The sequence below is a fragment of the Haliaeetus leucocephalus genome, unplaced genomic scaffold (assembly GCF_000737465.1).
Source record: "Haliaeetus leucocephalus isolate CR32 unplaced genomic scaffold, Haliaeetus_leucocephalus-4.0 Scaffold351, whole genome shotgun sequence".
Taxonomy (NCBI): domain Eukaryota; kingdom Metazoa; phylum Chordata; class Aves; order Accipitriformes; family Accipitridae; genus Haliaeetus; species Haliaeetus leucocephalus.
This window is the reverse complement of record NW_010972787.1, coordinates 2,060,073-2,077,363: the sequence shown is the minus strand read 5'-3', so window position 1 is coordinate 2,077,363 and position 17,291 is coordinate 2,060,073. Positions and strand designations below refer to the sequence as shown.

At 40.5% G+C, this 17,291-nt stretch overlaps 1 protein-coding gene across 5 annotated transcripts in view; it reads left to right on the top strand.

The window, feature by feature from the left end:
• LATS2 (large tumor suppressor kinase 2) overlaps positions 1-16,083 on the top strand; it is a 51,248-nt gene extending 35,165 nt beyond the window's left edge. For 3 of the 5 annotated variants that reach the window (XM_010572635.1, XM_010572637.1, XM_010572639.1), the window contains 6 exons: positions 1,718-1,850; positions 5,810-7,347; positions 10,111-10,693; positions 11,320-11,502; positions 12,602-12,708; positions 13,442-16,083. In XM_010572635.1, the coding sequence (XP_010570937.1) occupies positions 1,718-1,850; positions 5,810-7,347; positions 10,111-10,693; positions 11,320-11,502; positions 12,602-12,708; positions 13,442-13,936 (3,039 nt within the window). In that variant the 3' untranslated portion in view covers positions 13,937-16,083. Of the gene's footprint in view, positions 1-1,436; positions 1,510-1,717; positions 1,851-5,809; positions 7,348-10,110; positions 10,694-11,319; positions 11,503-12,601; positions 12,709-13,441 lie in introns of those variants that run through there. The other 2 variants (XM_010572638.1, XM_010572636.1) reach the window with 2 other exon arrangements.
• The last annotated feature ends 1,208 nt before the right edge of the window (positions 16,084-17,291 follow it).

The window sequence follows — 17,291 nt, the reverse complement described above, 5'->3', positions numbered from 1 at the left end:
TTCCTTCATACATAATAGTTTTCTGTTGATTTAAAATTGCCCTTAGTAATGTGTTGATGCCAGTGAAATATTTCAGCTATAGGAAATGTGAAACCAACTACTGCCTTTCTATGAATTATGAGTCATAAATTGTATGAAAAATATTAAAACTTGCTATAGCTATTCCCCAAGCAGAATCTCTGAGTAATGGAGAAAATGCTGCCATTTTGGGGGAGTAGAAGGGGACTGAGCTAAGCAAAGCAAAATGCCAAGTGCCAGCGTGTGGCTCTGTGCTAAGTGTGAACTGGTGTCATCTGAGATGATCCTCCCTTGCTAAGTAAACAATTAGCAAGGATGTTACATGTACTTGCAGTTCAGTCAGCAAAGTTGCTCTTTGCTCCAGATGATATGGGAAGGGGGGTATACGTGTTGGGGCTACCTGACTGCTAGCCAGTGCGCAGAACTGACCCATGGGAGAGCGGTGCGCTTGTGCCAACCCAGCCATCACATCTGCAGTCAGTAAGCCAAGCCAAGAAGGCACAAACTCCATCTGATTCAGCGCTCAGTAGGCAGGTTGCAGTGACAGAATTCCCCTAAAAATGGCAGTAAAGTGGCAAGATAATAGGATACTGACATTTGCAGGCAAGTCCTTGATGGTGACGTTCATTTCATCGAACTTTAGCCATCTAAGAGCTAGGCATCCAGTTCAAATTAGTCCTCTAATCTGTCACCAAAGGTCAGTTTATCTTCTGTTATATCTATTTTATGAATTGCCTTTTGGAGGTGATGATAGAAAGGTTCTCAGCAACAACTTTTGACTAGGTATCTAACTTTTTGATGGGTGAAGTTCGGTGAGTTGAATTCAACATTAAAGCTCTGTATTTCAATTTCTCCATCATTTCAGAAAAGACCATGCAGCCTTGTGAGGATTTGAATTTTGTTTTGCAACCAGAGGCTAGAGTTGTTGAAAGGTATTCTGTATACCTGAGCTATAAGTAAAAGTATAAACAAGCTACAGGAGAGTGTGACTTGCTGGTGGTAGAGCAGGGGATGCTAACCGTGGCTGTGTTACAGTAGTTTAATTAGAGCATTCATACTTGCCCCAGTTTTAGTTTCAGGCTGTGTGTCTGGCACCCATATTAACTTCTCAGTGATGGATATGTGCCCAATAAAATACAGCTAAAAAGACTAACAATGTGACACAAAGTTAGGTGTGGCTAGTCATTTTCCAAACAGATAGTGAGTGATGTCCCAGCTGTACTGAAAACAGCAGTCTTTCTTCCCCATTGACTCTAGTCAGCAGAAATCAGTCCCTGCCTAATTAGTTTCTTGTGGCATCTGTGAAAGGGTAAAGCTTTTACTGTGTCCAGGTGTGACTAAGAGACATGCTCTCAAATACCAAAAGCTAAATATTTTATTCTATTTCATCCTATGACAAACTATTTTGCCTTTTCCAAACCTGATTCAAAAATTTATTTTAAGGAATCTTAAAGTACACATTTCAATTTGATGCTTCTTTAGTTGCCAGGGGTAGGTTGTGGTTTTTGTTATTTTCTTTTAATTTTTAAGTTGTATAAGATGTTTTAAAAATATGAGTCCATTTGGCTTCTAGCAGCTGTGATCTGGTGTGAATTATAAAATGTTTCTATAAATGTAAGAACACTTACTGCTTTCTAGCCTGCAGCACAGTGCTTGGGGTTTGTCTCAATGTGATTCAATTATTGTTTGCTATATACAGGAGATGGCTGTCCGAGCACTGAAGCAGACAGGTAGCAGAAGTATTGAAGCGGCTCTGGAGTATATCAGTAAGATGAGCTACTTGGATCCTAGAAATGAACAGATAGTACGTGTAATTAAGCAGACCTCACCAGGTAAGCATGAACTCTTTGTTTTTTTTAATTGTGTTCTTCTTTCTTGCAATAAGCTAGTTTTAGAGTCGTTGCTGGTGAGAAGTAGTGGATTGGCAGTATTCTATAGTAAGTAGTCTTGTAGGAGACAGTGAAGTGAACATGGCCCTGCAAGGTGAGCTGGGCTGGAAGCTGAATACAACTCGCCTGCTTCGCAAGAGTTGTCCATGTGCACATTCGTAGTCCACCGTTTTAAACAGAAAGCTGTTTATCCTTTGGTGCAAGTCAGCTCAATCATCTCAAGTTTACCGTGAGGTAAAACCTTGTGCGTAGGTAATTGCTATGGAGTTGTGAGATAGCTCACCTCCCAGGAATTAATTCATGTTAAGATCTTTGTAAGTACACTGCAGAAATAGCTTGACCAAGATAGCAGAAGCTTTTCCACTCATCCCTGCTAGTCTGCTTCAGCTCTGTTTCATGTAAATTAGCAAATTGGAGGATTTGGGCCCTGTGTATGCCTCATCAGCAAACATCAGACCACAGCTGACAAAAGGCCTTGCAAGAGTTGTTTCCATTCAGATATTAGGACTTACAGCACTGCAGAATGCTTTTGAACTGTGAACCAGAGAACACTCTGATTTGGATAGAGTTTGTTACTTTTATCTTCTTTCAGTTTCAAAAATTGGCCAAGCAGACAAATCACTGTCCTCTGACTGGCTGAACATGTCCCAATCACACAGTAGCATTAACATGCTGCAGACGGGTTAGTGGATGAAGGGTTGAGCAAATTGGAGAGCTGTTGTCGGGAGCCTGTTTCCTTGGTCAAGGAACTTCTCTTGTGACAGTGGCAACTTTTAGACTTAAAACGTCTTGTCTGTGTTGGACTAGGTGACACTAACAAATCCTTTCAGTCGATCTGATTACAGTAGTATAGATCTCTAAGTGTGGTCATAAATGGAGTTTACTGAGTGCAAGTGATTTCCAGGTGACAAATTTCTCTTCTTGGCCACCTCAGCAGCACCTTCCTTCTTGCCTCTTGATCAAACTGAATGTCTGTGTTGGGAAGGGTGTTAAATTTGGCATAGTTGATAGAGAGGCATGTCCAGAGATGAGGGAAAGCTGAGGAAGGGAAAGGCCATTCAGTTTACAAAGAGAAATCCCTGGACAGGAAGGAGGTCTTCAGTAAAGCCACTTCTTTCCTGGAGGACCCTGAGCGTAGCCACATACAGGGAAGATGGAAATGGGGAAGGAGCTCATTTTCCAGGTGGTCATTCTCAGGACTGAAGCTTCACATGTGGTGGGAAAGAGTGATGGTTCTGTGTAAGGAGCAGCTCAGCTGCCCTTTCTATCAGTCTTAGACTTCCTGTTCTATTATTTGGGGAAATTCTGGAAAACCCTAAGAAGACATTTCCAAGAGTGTTACCCTGAGGGATGACCACCTGACAGACAAAGTAGTACTGGCCAGTTTGCTATTTGGAGAGCTCTGTCCTAATACATGCACAAATGTGGCCTCAACTGGGCCTTAAGGAGAATTTAAAATAACTTTGACAGAATTACTGAACTGTATTTTGCTTTATATTATAATGACTTTATTCCTTAAAGTGAAAGAACACACCCAGTCCTAAAGAGCATACATTTCCGCTGAAAGAGTTGAAAAATCTTTCTAGGCTAACATTTTAGTTACTCAGTTGTCTTTCATTTGCATTTGTTTTTGCTTTCTTAACTTTCCAATGCATGCAGCTGTTTTGAATACTTAACCTTTTGAACTGAAGATCCACCTTTGCTTTTAGGATACACAGAATGCAAAACTTCTATGTCATGCAATTGATGTTTGCCTGCCTGAGGTGCCACAAAATCAGACTGATTTGTTTGGTATGGTATTGTTTGTGCTAGGATAGCACAGGTCTCCTCTAGTTCATTAGGAAGCATGTAATGCTACTTGGGAACTTTTCATTTGCAGTTTGAGAATTTAAATCTTCTGGGTTTGAATTCCATATATTAGTGTATGGAAATAGATTTTCAAATTATTCATTTTTGTCCTGCACTAACTTCAGTAGTAAAGCTAACGAGTTTCAGCATACTGGCAAGACTCAAATAAAACTTAGCAGATATTACTGTGCGACAGAGAGTTACGTATAAAAACAGATGATCCCATGAGTACAGCTGATTAATCTTAAGAATACGTTCTCATCCAAAACCTTCACAGGCAAGAGATAGTCATAACAGTTACCATGTTGGATAGGAATGTGTGAAAAAAAAAATCATCTGCAACTACCACGTTTTGTATCTTCACAAATCCAAATATTCCTCCGTCAGACCAGACCAGACTTATGGGTATACAAATCTAGGAGGTGTACATCATATCTCTCTTGACATCAGCAAGATTCCTTGCACAGCTGAAGTATGTGTCCCAAAAGAGGACAATTACTGCTGCTACTTTCCTTCATGGCCTCTGATAGGGAAAAACAAAGTCAGTTTGCCCCTGAGGCTCAGCATGAATCCTACTGACAGATGACAAATGTGTCTTATGGCTGCCTCCCACCCCCAGGCCAGAGTAGCCACTTAGGATGCTTTGGATTGCCACAATCTCATCAGTGCACCTCACTGTGTCCCGACAGATGAGCTATCAGAGAGTGCTGTTATAAGTACAACTTCAGTAAGCATGGCCTCATGTTATCATAGGAAAAAGAGCTGACAATTATAGATTTCACTTTAAAGAACACTGATTATTGGTCCAACTTGATTCCATTTCAAAACATTGCATTGTTTATGAAAGTGCCATTTAGTGTGGGGGCAGCCTCTTCAGTGTGCAGAGGTGGTGCATAGACCTGTCTTAATAACATGCACGTCTTTGTGTCTCTATATATAGCAGGGCTTGTGTGTCAAGGTGAGGAGTCAACAGCTATGCTCAGGTGTGCTATATTTGGCCCAGCTGGGACATGCTGTAATGCAAATAATTGGAAAAGCTTGCAGTCCAGTGTTCAAGCCTGTTAGCTCAATACAACTATTCTTGCAGACCTTGTGAAGTCAAGATTTTAAAAGGAAATTGTTTATGCATGAATTGGCCAAGTCCTGTGATTTGTGAAAGCTAAAGAACCAGAAGGGGAACAAAAAAATAGCAACAGCATGGTCTCCCCTTGTCTTTTTATCACAGCCAGTGCTTTATACACCTGCAATTTGTCCTCAGATCAAAGAACTGATGAAAAGTGCCATTAACACATGTAGTGCAGGAATGCTGCTATCTTGTCTCTGCACATTCTTCAAGCTAAGATTAACATGTTGACACCCTGAAAGATTTGCCTTCAAAACAGATGGAAGATGAATAATATGAGGGGATACTCTGTGTCCAACACATTGGAAAGAGCACAGAACAAACTATATGATGCCTTTGTTGTAAATGAAGGAGAGGGAAACAAGGATTTTTGAGGAGAACGATGGAACAGAGACATGTAAACATCCCCAGAGTGAGCAGTGAGCTCACTGTACAGAATATGTGGACAATGTGATGACCTAGTAGCTTATAGTAATGTTGGCTTTAAGTTGTATTGACAGTCCTTCCGGGAGCTTTTTTTCTCCCGTTGGTGCTCTACTTAACCCCCTGCTCTGTAGCTTCCTCCTGTCTGTGAGTAATGACTGGTAATACTGGTCCAGCTTTAAAAAACAGGCTGTAGTGTAATCCGATGATTTCATAGTTAAGGAATTTGTGCTTCTATTTTCATGATTTGATAGGACTCCCTGATGATTCCTGGCATGAGCAGTGTTGTGGGCCAGTAGCTTGTTATCAGTAGTAATACTTGGCACCTATAACTTTAAATGTTCAAAGTGCTTATTTTAGGTTCTGGAAGGTGTTTTTATAACACACACTCCCTACACAGTGTGCATGCGTGTGTGTGTATGTCTGTATGTATAGATGGATGAGTAATGCAAAGTAATTGGTTGACCTGAATTGTTTCCTAACATTCTTCTGTGTTCTTTTTATAAAGGAAAGGGTATTGTGCCAAATAATGTAACCCGCAGGCCAAGCTTTGAAGGATCAAACGAATCTTTTCCGTCCTACCATCAGATCAGTAATGCAGCCTATGAAGGGACAGGCTTTGGAGCAGAAGGTGCAAATATGCTTACTGAAGTTCCAAGGCCATACATGGACTATTTAATCTCTACTTCACAGTCTACAGCTATGAATGCTCCTGTACAGCGACCCTCTGGAGTAGGCACTCACAGCACAACAGCAAGCCATCAGCAGAAAACATACCCTGCAAATATTGAGTCTTCTGTGATTAGTTATCCAGTGGCTAATCACAGCAGTCAAGCCTTGCAGCTGCAGGCATCCCATGGCTCCAACAGCCAACACTACAGTAGGCAGCACATGATGGTGCAGGGAGAACCTATGGGGTATGGTGTTCAGCGGAGTCCATCCTTCCAAAACAAGATGCAGCAGGAGGGAGGATACACCAGTCTCCCAAATAAAGGGGCAGTTGTTCAGAATAATTCTGGTCATGCATTTCAGCAGGCACCAGCAAGCCTGTATATATCACATTCTCATCACAAACAGGCAAGTCCTTCTTCTCATCAAATGCATGTGATATCCAGAGGTCCAGCCTTCACTAATGATTTTTCAGACAGTCCACCACAAAATCTATTAACTCCATCTAGAAATAGCCTAAACATGGACCTCTATGACATGAATAATTCTCAAGTTCAGCAGTGGCAGGCAGCAACGCCGTCACGCAGAGATTCTTTACAAAATCCAGGAATAGAAACATCTCCACGGCAACATGTATCCTTCAGACCAGATGCCACAGTGCCAAGCAGAACAAACTCCTTTAACAACCACCAGCAACAGCCACAAGTGACAGTGTCTATAAGACAGGTTCCTCCAGGAAAACCTGATCCTTCAATTACATCTCCAAATACGATCACAGCAGTCACATCTGCTCATATTCTCCAGCCAGTGAAGAGCATGCGAGTGATGAGACCTGAGCCTCAGACTGCAGTGGGACCTTCCCACCCTGGTTGGTTACCTGCCCAGGCACCGGCTGTGGATGGCTTGGAGATCATTGAGCAGCATGTGCCACCTGTTGGAGCAGCTAATGCCTATCAACTAGATGTGGATTACGGTAACCAGGAACTGCGGTGTCCACCACCACCGTATCCCAAGCATTTGCTACTTCCTGGTAGCTCTGAGCAGTTTGATATCAACTGCTTATGTATGGGCGTAGAGCAGACCCTTCGCGTAGTCCCCAATTCAACGTGCAATAAGGCTGAGGAGAACAGTGAGCGAAATGATAAAAGCAGCAAGAATACTAAAGCTGAAAAACCAAGCAAAGATAAAAAACAGATTCAGACGTCTCCAGTGCCTGTGCGAAAAAATGGCAAAGATGAGGAAAAGCGAGAATCCCGAATAAAGAGCTACTCACCTTTTGCCTTCAAGTTCTACATGGAGCAACATGTAGAAAATGTTATAAAGACCTATCAGCAGAAAATTAACAGAAGATTACAACTGGAGCAAGAAATGGCTAAAGTAATTCTCCTTGTTTTGTTATAATAAAAGCTAATGGGATCAATTTGATTATTACTATTTTTAATTGGTCAAAAAATTTATAAAGGCAGACTCCACTGGAAGTAGTAGGTATCCAGCACCTCCCTATATCAGACTATTTTCACTTAGAAGCATGGATGCAGGTCTGGGAGGCTGTCTGAAAAACATGAGATGTGAAATTGTATATCTTCATACCAGAAAAGTAAAATGAAGCAAAACCCCCCCCATAGTAGGAAAGTATTAGGTTTGCTTAGGCAAGAACTCAGAAGCCAGGCTTGAGGCTGAGATAACTCTGGCAATACTTTGGCAGCTCTTGCAAAACTCTAAAGGTTTTCCCTTTGCTCCACTTCTTCCTCCCTGTTCCATGATAGCCACCTCGTTCACCAAAGCCATGGTTGAACTTGGCAGTATATCCACTGTGCCATATTTTCAGATGAATATGTAATATTTGACTGGAAGTTGTTTGTTGAACACATGTAAGTAATAATATCGTGCAAGTAATCATATCTTGGCCAGCTGGAACTGATCTTGGGACCCTTGCTGGAACTTGCTCTAGAAGCAGGTCTCAGGGAGGTGCACTTTGAGTGAGAGAGCTTCTTTCATGCCTAATTGTAGCTCTCAAACCTAAGCTGATTCACTGATAGGGCTGCTTAAAATAAAGCTGCCAAGTTCTGATGGTTGTTCTGGCAGTTTTGTTTTTAATTTTTAAGTGTGGAAGAGCTTATTTTCCCAGGCATGACTAGAATATGACTAGTCTACTTTTGTATTTGAGGATAAACTCCGAGGAAAGCTATTATTAACGCATAATGGATAATAATTAACTACCCAATCTTCCCTAGCACAGTCAATTTCCAGACTCAATTAATTTGATGCTCACATTGCTCCAGAAAACTCAGTCGTTTGTTTGTAGAGGTTAAATTAAATGAATATGCTTCTAAATTCTCTTGAAAGGTTGGCATTGTAGTGACAGTTAATAGTTTGTCCTTGCTGCAAGTACAGATTGTGTTGCATTGCTTGGATTTAGTCAATATTTTCCTGCGATTGAGATAGGGAATGATCTCTAGAGAAGTAAAACAGCAGCTAATTGCGTTAGTTCTTCTCTTCTGACTCCTCAGCTTTCCCTCACTTCATAACTCAGAGATAATTCAGCTATAAACAAAAACAACTCCTTCCCCTAGCAACCTCATCACTGGCTGGAATAATACACTCAGGAGATTTTGGCTATCTGAATATCACATTATTCTAGAATTAACCAAGAATGCAACACACTAATTATTTTACCTTAAAACAATAAACACTTCCTTTATTATGAATTGATGTGCTTGACCTAATTTTAAAAACATTATTACTTGTTTTGATTTGGCTGTTGGCTTCAGTCTGAAAATTCATCCTACCTGTTCTGCAAGTTTCTGCAGACCTCCTCCATCCTGTATTCATACAGATTTCATTTTTACACCGTGGGGATCTCACTGCATAGTCTGGCTGCCCATATTCATCTTTAAAGACCTAGACTACAGGCGTGAAATTAAATCGATATAAGGAGCAGCCCTGTGGGCATATGCCTGGATCTCTAGCCTGCCCATCAGTCAGCTTCAACTCCCTCCACTCTCCTCCCCATTGCCCCTTTTCACCAGGCACTTATCTTCCTCTCAATGTGGTTCAGTTGACCCCAGTTAAGTCAGGATTTTGGAAATGGGGTACGCAGAAAGAAATGGGCATGCTGCAGAGGATGAGTTGTCAGAGGGTCCTGGGGATCAGCCCAGGGGCTTCCGCTGGTGGAGGCCACCAGTGGTTCTCAGGAGAGGGACAGGAACCGAAGTTAGCAGAGTTGGCAGTGTGCAGGCTCTGTCTTGAAGGGTGGGGAAAGTCTCGTTGGATACTGCTGCTTCTCCCTTTTTCAGGAGGTTCTCCCTGCAGCCATGTGAAATGTTACTTGGAGGCTCTCTGGGGACAAGAGGTAAACAAGCCAGCTTTTTTACAGCTTAGGTGCAGAGGGGAAATAATATAATACGTTTAGGGGGGAAACAGCACCAGGGTCTGGGCTGCAGTGGCTGAGGAGAGGCTAGACCTGAGGGTTGTATGCACATATTTTGGAAGGGAAAAGGGAGAAGTTAATAGATGGTCAGGTGATCTACAAACCTTGAGAGTGGGGTCTCTATATGGTGGAGGAAGAAAAACAGTTTCTAAAGAAGGTGGTTCCCAAGGCACTAGGGAATGTGTAGGTCAAAACCAGCTTCTTAATTACAACACGAAAACCAACAGTCAAACAGCACTCAAGGTAGGAACTGTTAATGTGAGTGCCCTGGAGAACTATTCATGAACAAAATGGAATGCTGCATCTAGGTTTAAGTTTCAGTTTAAGTTAAGCTGTACTGCAGTGTGCTTACATACAGTGGAGTGCAGTGGCAAAGTGCAAATTTGAAAGGTGTAAACCAAATTCCATGATTTGTTGTGTTATATTCCCCTCTCTGACAGTATTGCCCTATGCCTCTTCATTTGGGCAAATGAGAAAGGCAGACCAATCACAGATACAGCAAATTCAGGTAACAAGTTAGGGCACAGTGAATTTGCCAGTATTTCAGAAACACCTCAACAGAGAGGCAAGAGAGTGTATCTCTCATGAATATGTCTTCTCTGGTTCTTGGTTAATTTTTCTGACAAATGCATTTTGGGAATACTTGTTTATTGTTCTCTTGGTATGAATGTAACAGTACTAGTTCTTGTCGTTTGCTTTCCTTTGTAAAGGCTGGCCTTTGTGAAGCAGAACAGGAACAAATGAGGAAAATTCTCTACCAGAAAGAGTCCAACTACAACAGGCTCAAAAGGGCCAAAATGGACAAATCTATGTTTGTGAAAATCAAGACTCTGGGTATTGGTGCATTTGGAGAAGTATGCCTGGCCTGCAAAGTGGATACCCATGCCCTGTATGCCATGAAGACTCTGCGAAAGAAAGATGTGCTAAACCGGAACCAGGTGGCTCATGTCAAAGCAGAGAGGGACATACTTGCTGAGGCAGACAATGAATGGGTGGTTAAACTCTATTATTCCTTCCAAGATAAAGAGAACTTGTACTTTGTGATGGACTACATCCCTGGTGGCGATATGATGAGTCTACTGATTCGGATGGAGGTCTTTCCAGAGCGTCTGGCTAGATTTTATATTGCAGAGCTCACTTTGGCTATAGAGAGTGTGCACAAAATGGGATTTATTCATCGAGACATCAAGCCTGACAACATTCTGATAGACCTCGATGGGCATATCAAACTGACTGACTTTGGACTGTGTACTGGATTCAGGTGGACTCACAATTCAAAATACTATCAGAAAGGTAGTGTTCTTAGATTTATTTGTGATGGTATTGCATTATTTATTTTGAAACAAACACATACCTCTTGGCAGAAATGCCAGCTCAGAAAACAGGTGGTGTGTACATTAACAGTCAATGACAATATCATGTATCTGTCTCTCTCTGATTCATTCAGTTTCCAGTCCTTTGTTTCCAATACTGTTCAGATCCCTATCAGTAATGTTGTTGACCACTGCAGTAGCACCAATTTTTCAGTTTATACTTGTTTGGAGGGTCTCTTTTGATGGTGAAATAATTTAATCACAGTTTTAAAGTAGTCCATGCACCTCCTGTGTGTGCCATTGAGGAGTATTGGTGCCTGTTGGTAAAAAGGTGATAAACAATTGGTATAGCTAACCTAAATATACTCCATTGTTCTGTATCTCCTATATGGGAGCATGCTTCCTTGTGCTGAGGCAGAGACATTTAGCTGGTTATGGAAAACCAATTGTGAAGGGGAGGGCAGAAGGAAATGCCTTGGGTTTAAAGTTTAAGTGTTGCTTTTCAGTGAGAGTAGAAGATGGTACAACTAGATCTAGATAAATACTTTTCTCTTTGTGTGTTGTGGTTTATTTCTGTGAATGTAAACTTTCTCTCCCATTTGAAAGGGAGCCATATCAGACAAGACAGCATGGAGCCCAGTGATCTTTGGGATGATGTGTCCAATTGTAGATGTGGAGATAGGCTGAAGACATTGGAACAAAGAGCTAAGAAGCAGCATCAGAGATGTCTAGCCCACTCGTTAGTTGGAACCCCTAATTATATTGCTCCTGAAGTCCTGCTTCGTAAAGGTAGATAACCTGTATTTTTCTCCTGTTTAAGTGAACGTTGATGCTTTGAAATACTTTTTTTTTTTTTTCCTTAAATAAGCTTGCTGCTTTGGAATACTGGCATTCTGAAGGCCACAAACACTTAGCTCAGGTTAAGGAGTACAGATTTGTCTATATGCTCCACTGTTTAGCATTATGTTGCTGACATTGATGGTGGTCATACTTTGTCTGTATACACTCTGAGACCTTTGAATGAGACTGCTAATAAATGTGTCGGATGATGTTAGCAGTTATATTTTTCAAGTATAAAGCAGATTATCTGTACTCATGCAGCGCAACTATGGCTGCTAGCAAGTTTACATAGACCAGTGAGGAGCAAGCTGATGGTTCTGAATCACTGAATCAGGCGGGCCACTTAAATATGGGTGATATAAATTTGTGGAAACACGTCCTCCATATTCCCAGCCAGAATCTTGGGGAAACCCAACAAAAAATCTTGGGAAATTTACAGTGGACACCCTGCATTCAAAAGCTCAGCTTGAGGAATTTAGACAGTACTTGGTGGCTATCCATGCAGAACAGACATGGTCACTGCAGTAAGGAGATTAGATGTTCGAAGTTGTCTGCAAGCCAGATCGGAAGCCTGATCTTCCTCAAGTTGAGAGATTTCACATTGGAACCTACATCATCCAGTGACACAAATCTCCATTGAAATCGGTGTTTAAATCCTCCATTCCTTTTTGGAGATCTCAAAACATATGCCTTATTTGTCTTGTCACAGCAATTAAGTGATTGAAATTGTTCCTCTGCTTGGAACTTGCTCAAATATTCATCTGTGGCTTTCTTCTGTGTCTAGAGCTAGGCTGTGTCATTCAGCAGCTTTTCAAACTCATGGTGTCACTTCCACTGAACCAAGGGGGCACATCAGTTGCTAAACTTTTTTGTTATTCTTTGAGGTCCGGTCCGTTTTTTGCTGTGTGTAGTGACGTAGTTGTGGGACAGAGCATGAAAAAAACTTAATTCTTTCTAATTACATGGTTTCACCACTCACTTTTGTTGAGAATTACATATACACGTTCTCCTTGGTTGGTGGAGGACAACCTTTTGACTTGTTTTTCAGGATACACTCAGCTGTGTGACTGGTGGAGTGTTGGTGTGATCCTCTTTGAGATGTTAGTGGGGCAGCCTCCTTTTCTGGCTCCTACACCCACAGAAACCCAACTGAAGGTAAGTTGAAGCAAAATTCCAATCTGTGGTAGCAAAGTCTTAACCCTTTCTCTTCCCTTCTCCTCCATGCACAGACCTATCCCCTTTTGTTTTACTAGAGAAAGGAGTAGTGATTACAAAAGCCTGATTTTAAATAGTTCTATGCAGGCACAAATCCTTTCCCAATCAATGAAGATACCGAATGTCAGACTAGAGTTGACTTGTGCAACTGCATAGATAGTTACTAGTTTTATGAGTCTTCTCAGCACAATTCTCATTTCTTAAGCACAAGTTCACCTATCTAAATTCCTTAGAGTGCCTATCAGATCTTAGTAAGCTGACATGCCAGTGATAATTATGGTTGGCAATGTAAGTGTTTCAAAGTCAAGCAGTGAGTAGTTTTTTATTAGAAAGGATGTATCTCATGACCACTTTTCCTAGTTTACATTTTGGAGATGAAATGAAGTAATTCCTTGAAGTCATTCCATGAAGTCATGTGTAAACTGAGTATGTTCTCAAATCTGACTATGGGAGCAATTGCTCCTTTTATCTGCTATCCGACAATGTTTTTTGATTCATTAAAGTAATTATTAACAACTGATGCAATCTCATCATTGGGTTCTTGAACCTCTAAAATAAATACGCAGACTGTGAGTTGACTAGTTATGTGTATACTTCTGTACAGTTAATGTTGACAGTCGGAAGGATTCTGTTTCCAAGATTAGAAGTTGTGTAATACCTTTCTTACCTCCAGGTGATAAATTGGGAAAGCACACTGCACATTCCCTCACAGATCAAGTTAAGCCCAGAGGCAACTGATCTCATCACAAAGCTCTGCTGTGCTGCTGAGGACAGGCTTGGAAGAAATGGAGCAGATGATATTAAGGCCCATTCTTTCTTTCACTCTATGGACTTCTCTACCGATATCCGTAGGCAGCCAGCTCCCTATGTTCCAAAGATCAGCCATCCAATGGACACTTCAAATTTTGATCCAGTTGAAGAAGAAAGTCCTTGGAATGATGCGAGCGGTGACAGCACCAGGACATGGGACCCACTAGCCTCTTCCAATAGCAAACACACAGAACATGCTTTTTACGAGTTTACTTTCCGAAGGTTCTTCGATGACAATGGGTATCCGTTCAGGTATCCCAAGCCTTCTGGTATGGAAGTTGGCCAGTCTGAGAAATCTGATGTGGAAGACAAAGGTGTGGTGGATCAGACTGGAGCTTGTCAGCCTGTATATGTGTAAATTATTGTATAGAGTACTCCAGATAGAAGACTAATCTCAAATCCAGTAGGGCCTTTAACTGATCCTTTAGGAGCTGATCCTGCAGCGCTTGTTCAGGTGTAACTTCAGCTGAGGCTGGAGGCATTCTGGGGAGTCAGAAGCTTGCAGGGCCAGGTCCTAAAAATGGCACTCTTGAAAGTTCAGGTCAGTTTTACTGTAAATAACTTTGTTGATAATTACACTTGAAATCCTGGTCTTCACCAAAATCTGCAAGGCCAGCAGTCTATCATTTCTAGGCCTATTTTTATTTGAGGTCAGCATCCCCTTACTCAGATTAACATTTACAGACTTCTGCAACTGTCAGCGTTATTTTTTAAATGAATAAAGAGCACTTATATTTTGTTTATAGCAGGGGTTTTTTTCCTACTAAATTATAGGGATTAACTTTGACAAATCATGCTGCTGTTCTTCTTTTCTACATTTTTATTTTATCCATAGCACTTATTTCACATTTAGGAAGATGCATAAAGCTGAAGAACATGTGATGAAAGGTCTCTGTGCAATAATGTAAGAAAGAAAAAGAAAAAAAAGAAGAAAAATGAAAAAAAGAAAACTGCTCTCTAATTTTCTAAATTTACTGATGCCATTGTATTCGCACCGTGATTTTTGTTTATTATATGTATTTTCCACATTTCAAAATTGTGACATAACCTTAAAGCTGCTTTATTTCCTTCTGCTTATTGGAGTGTAATAGAAAGTGTGAACAAGTGACAATTTGGGTGTGATTTCATTGTCTAGTGTGTGAAGAATGTTGCATGAGCAGTGTTTTTCTATTTGAAATGGCCTTTTCTTGCCATTCACAGGCAGGTCCTGTGGATCCATTTTTACTGAGGGTCTAAAATTAGACCATTTTAAACTGTGTGTTGATAATGTATTGTGTGGATGGTTTCCTCTTATGATTGTATCCAATATTAATTTTGTAAAACAGATTGCAAAGGTTATATCTGAATAGTGATTTTGTGGTCTGATGTGATAGATCATTTTAGCAAACATGTATCATCGGCACACACGTTTCCCCACAAAGGATGAATAGCAAGACCATTATTACAAAGCTGATTTGTGGCAACAGTCTAGATAGGGCTTATTCACGTAGCATGCAGCACAGTGTCCATTGTTTAATACTAGCAGTAATGCAAAGCACCAATACTAACAGATGTAGCTCAACGTCTTCAAAACAGAATGTCTAACGCCATGCTCCTGTAACGCATCGAGATCCTAAGTGCGATGAGGCTGATGTTGAGTGCATGCAGCTCCACGGACATCTATGGAACCTGGAGGTATGTGGCTTTTCCAGACATCACATCCCTACATGTGACTGTCTGTGTATCTGTTTAGGATCCTCATGTTTTAGGCACTGACATCTGAAAATGTTGGCATTGTTTATAGGTCATTCTGTCCTGTTGTCTATAGGTAAAAATGTTGCTGTGATGGAGCACAATAGTCCTTCATTTCTGTCAAATTATAGGCATACTTTGAAATATCAATTCTTAACTATGTTAAAATACGCATTTTTCTTATATGTATAAGTGAGAATTATTCAAGGTGATATCAGAATACTAAAGTTAATTAAGCCATACATATTTGCATATATATTATATATAACTAAATAAGTAAACACACACAAAAATCCTTAATTCAGATTAGTGTAACAGTCCTATTTAAAGTGATTGACGTAATAACATTTGAGGAAAACACTCCTTTAATGTGTTTTTACTTTATTTTATTTTTAAATCTGGAGCTTCATTATTTTTTCCGCATATTATTCCACATATTATTCCTTAATGTTTTAGCATATCCTATCCTATCCATTGTTTAGATATCTAAGCAACAACATATAAATTCATCAGCCTAAACTAAACAAAAATGATTGTGTATTTGTTTACATTTGTATGAAAGGAATGTTCTGAGGTATGCAGTGCTTGTGTTGTGACAGTTCATGTAAGATTCAGTATTACTGCTTTTTTATATAGTAATGCCATTTTTTGTTATTTACATCTATCTGACATTCTTTCATGTGGTAGGTTCTTTCTCAGGAACTCAATTTAACTGTTATTTATTGATATATCATTGCCTTTGAAAGCTTCTACTGGCACAATTTATTAAAAATCTGAATCCAAATTTAAAATGCGTCATGTGTTCTTGAAAAGGATAATTTCTGCCTATTTTAAGGCAGAATTTTTAATGGGTTTGGTTTTGTGACCTTGGTGATGGGTTTGAACTACAAACATGAGATCCAAATCTCACCTCTCCCACAGCATTTGATGTGGGATTTCTGGGTACCATAAGACAATTTCTTCTGTCCTCATGGCCCTTGAGAATAAGGGTCAGGATTCCCAGGTAAAACTTTGCTTTGGTGTGACCAGGTCGGTAGATGGCATGAAATTCAACACAGTCGCTTTCTCTGCAGTGGTGGCTCTGCCAGGGTAACCACCACTAGTGTGCTTGCCCCCTCTGTCTGTTGCCTCTGATGTATTTCTAAAATGTAAATAATTCACCTGCAAATACAGAATCTTTGCAACTAAGCAAAACAAGAGAAACTAGCCCAGAAGGAAACAGGTGCTTCCACAATGAATACATTACTCATTTAACATCTATGCTGCAGGGAACAGAAGCCAACTCCCATTTCACCTAAAGAAGAACTGATTTGAAAAACAAATCTTTCGAGCTTATCAGGCGCTGTCTCTAGAAGGCTCACATCCCCTACAGACATTTCAGGGGTAAACAGAAACTTGGAGTATATCTTAGGAAATTTGGATAAGTAATCAATATGCCAATATTGGGACTGGCTCTAAGCGTTCTCAGTTCTGAACTTCGTGCAAAAAGCATCTAATATCTTCTTTCAAGAAGTTATATCAATTCAATGTTTCTTTAAAAAAAATCTCTTCCTTTAAAAAACCAACCAACCAAAAACCTTAGATGTATTTATTCCTGACTGAAAGTAAGGAGTTGATTAATTCTGAAGTAGTGTTCTTGGTTAGGTCCACAAGTGACATTTGAGATGTAATCCTAACTTTACTAAGTCAAGGTTGAACCAGCTGTTGATCTCAGCGAGACAGAAATTTCATTCCTGGGTTTCTGCAAAGACATGTATGTGCAGTAACACCACTTACTGTGTGTACAAAAGTGTAAATAATTGCCTCAAAAAATGTAATTGCTCTTTCCAGAATGGAAACTTTATAATGCAAGGGTGCCAGCGGCACTGGCACAGAAAGGGCCTCTGCAGCCTTTCGTATCTGTACTCTTCAGTGTCACCAGATTTGCCAAGAAGCAGCAACAATTCTTGATGAGCCAGTTATTCCTAGTTGGATGTGAAAGA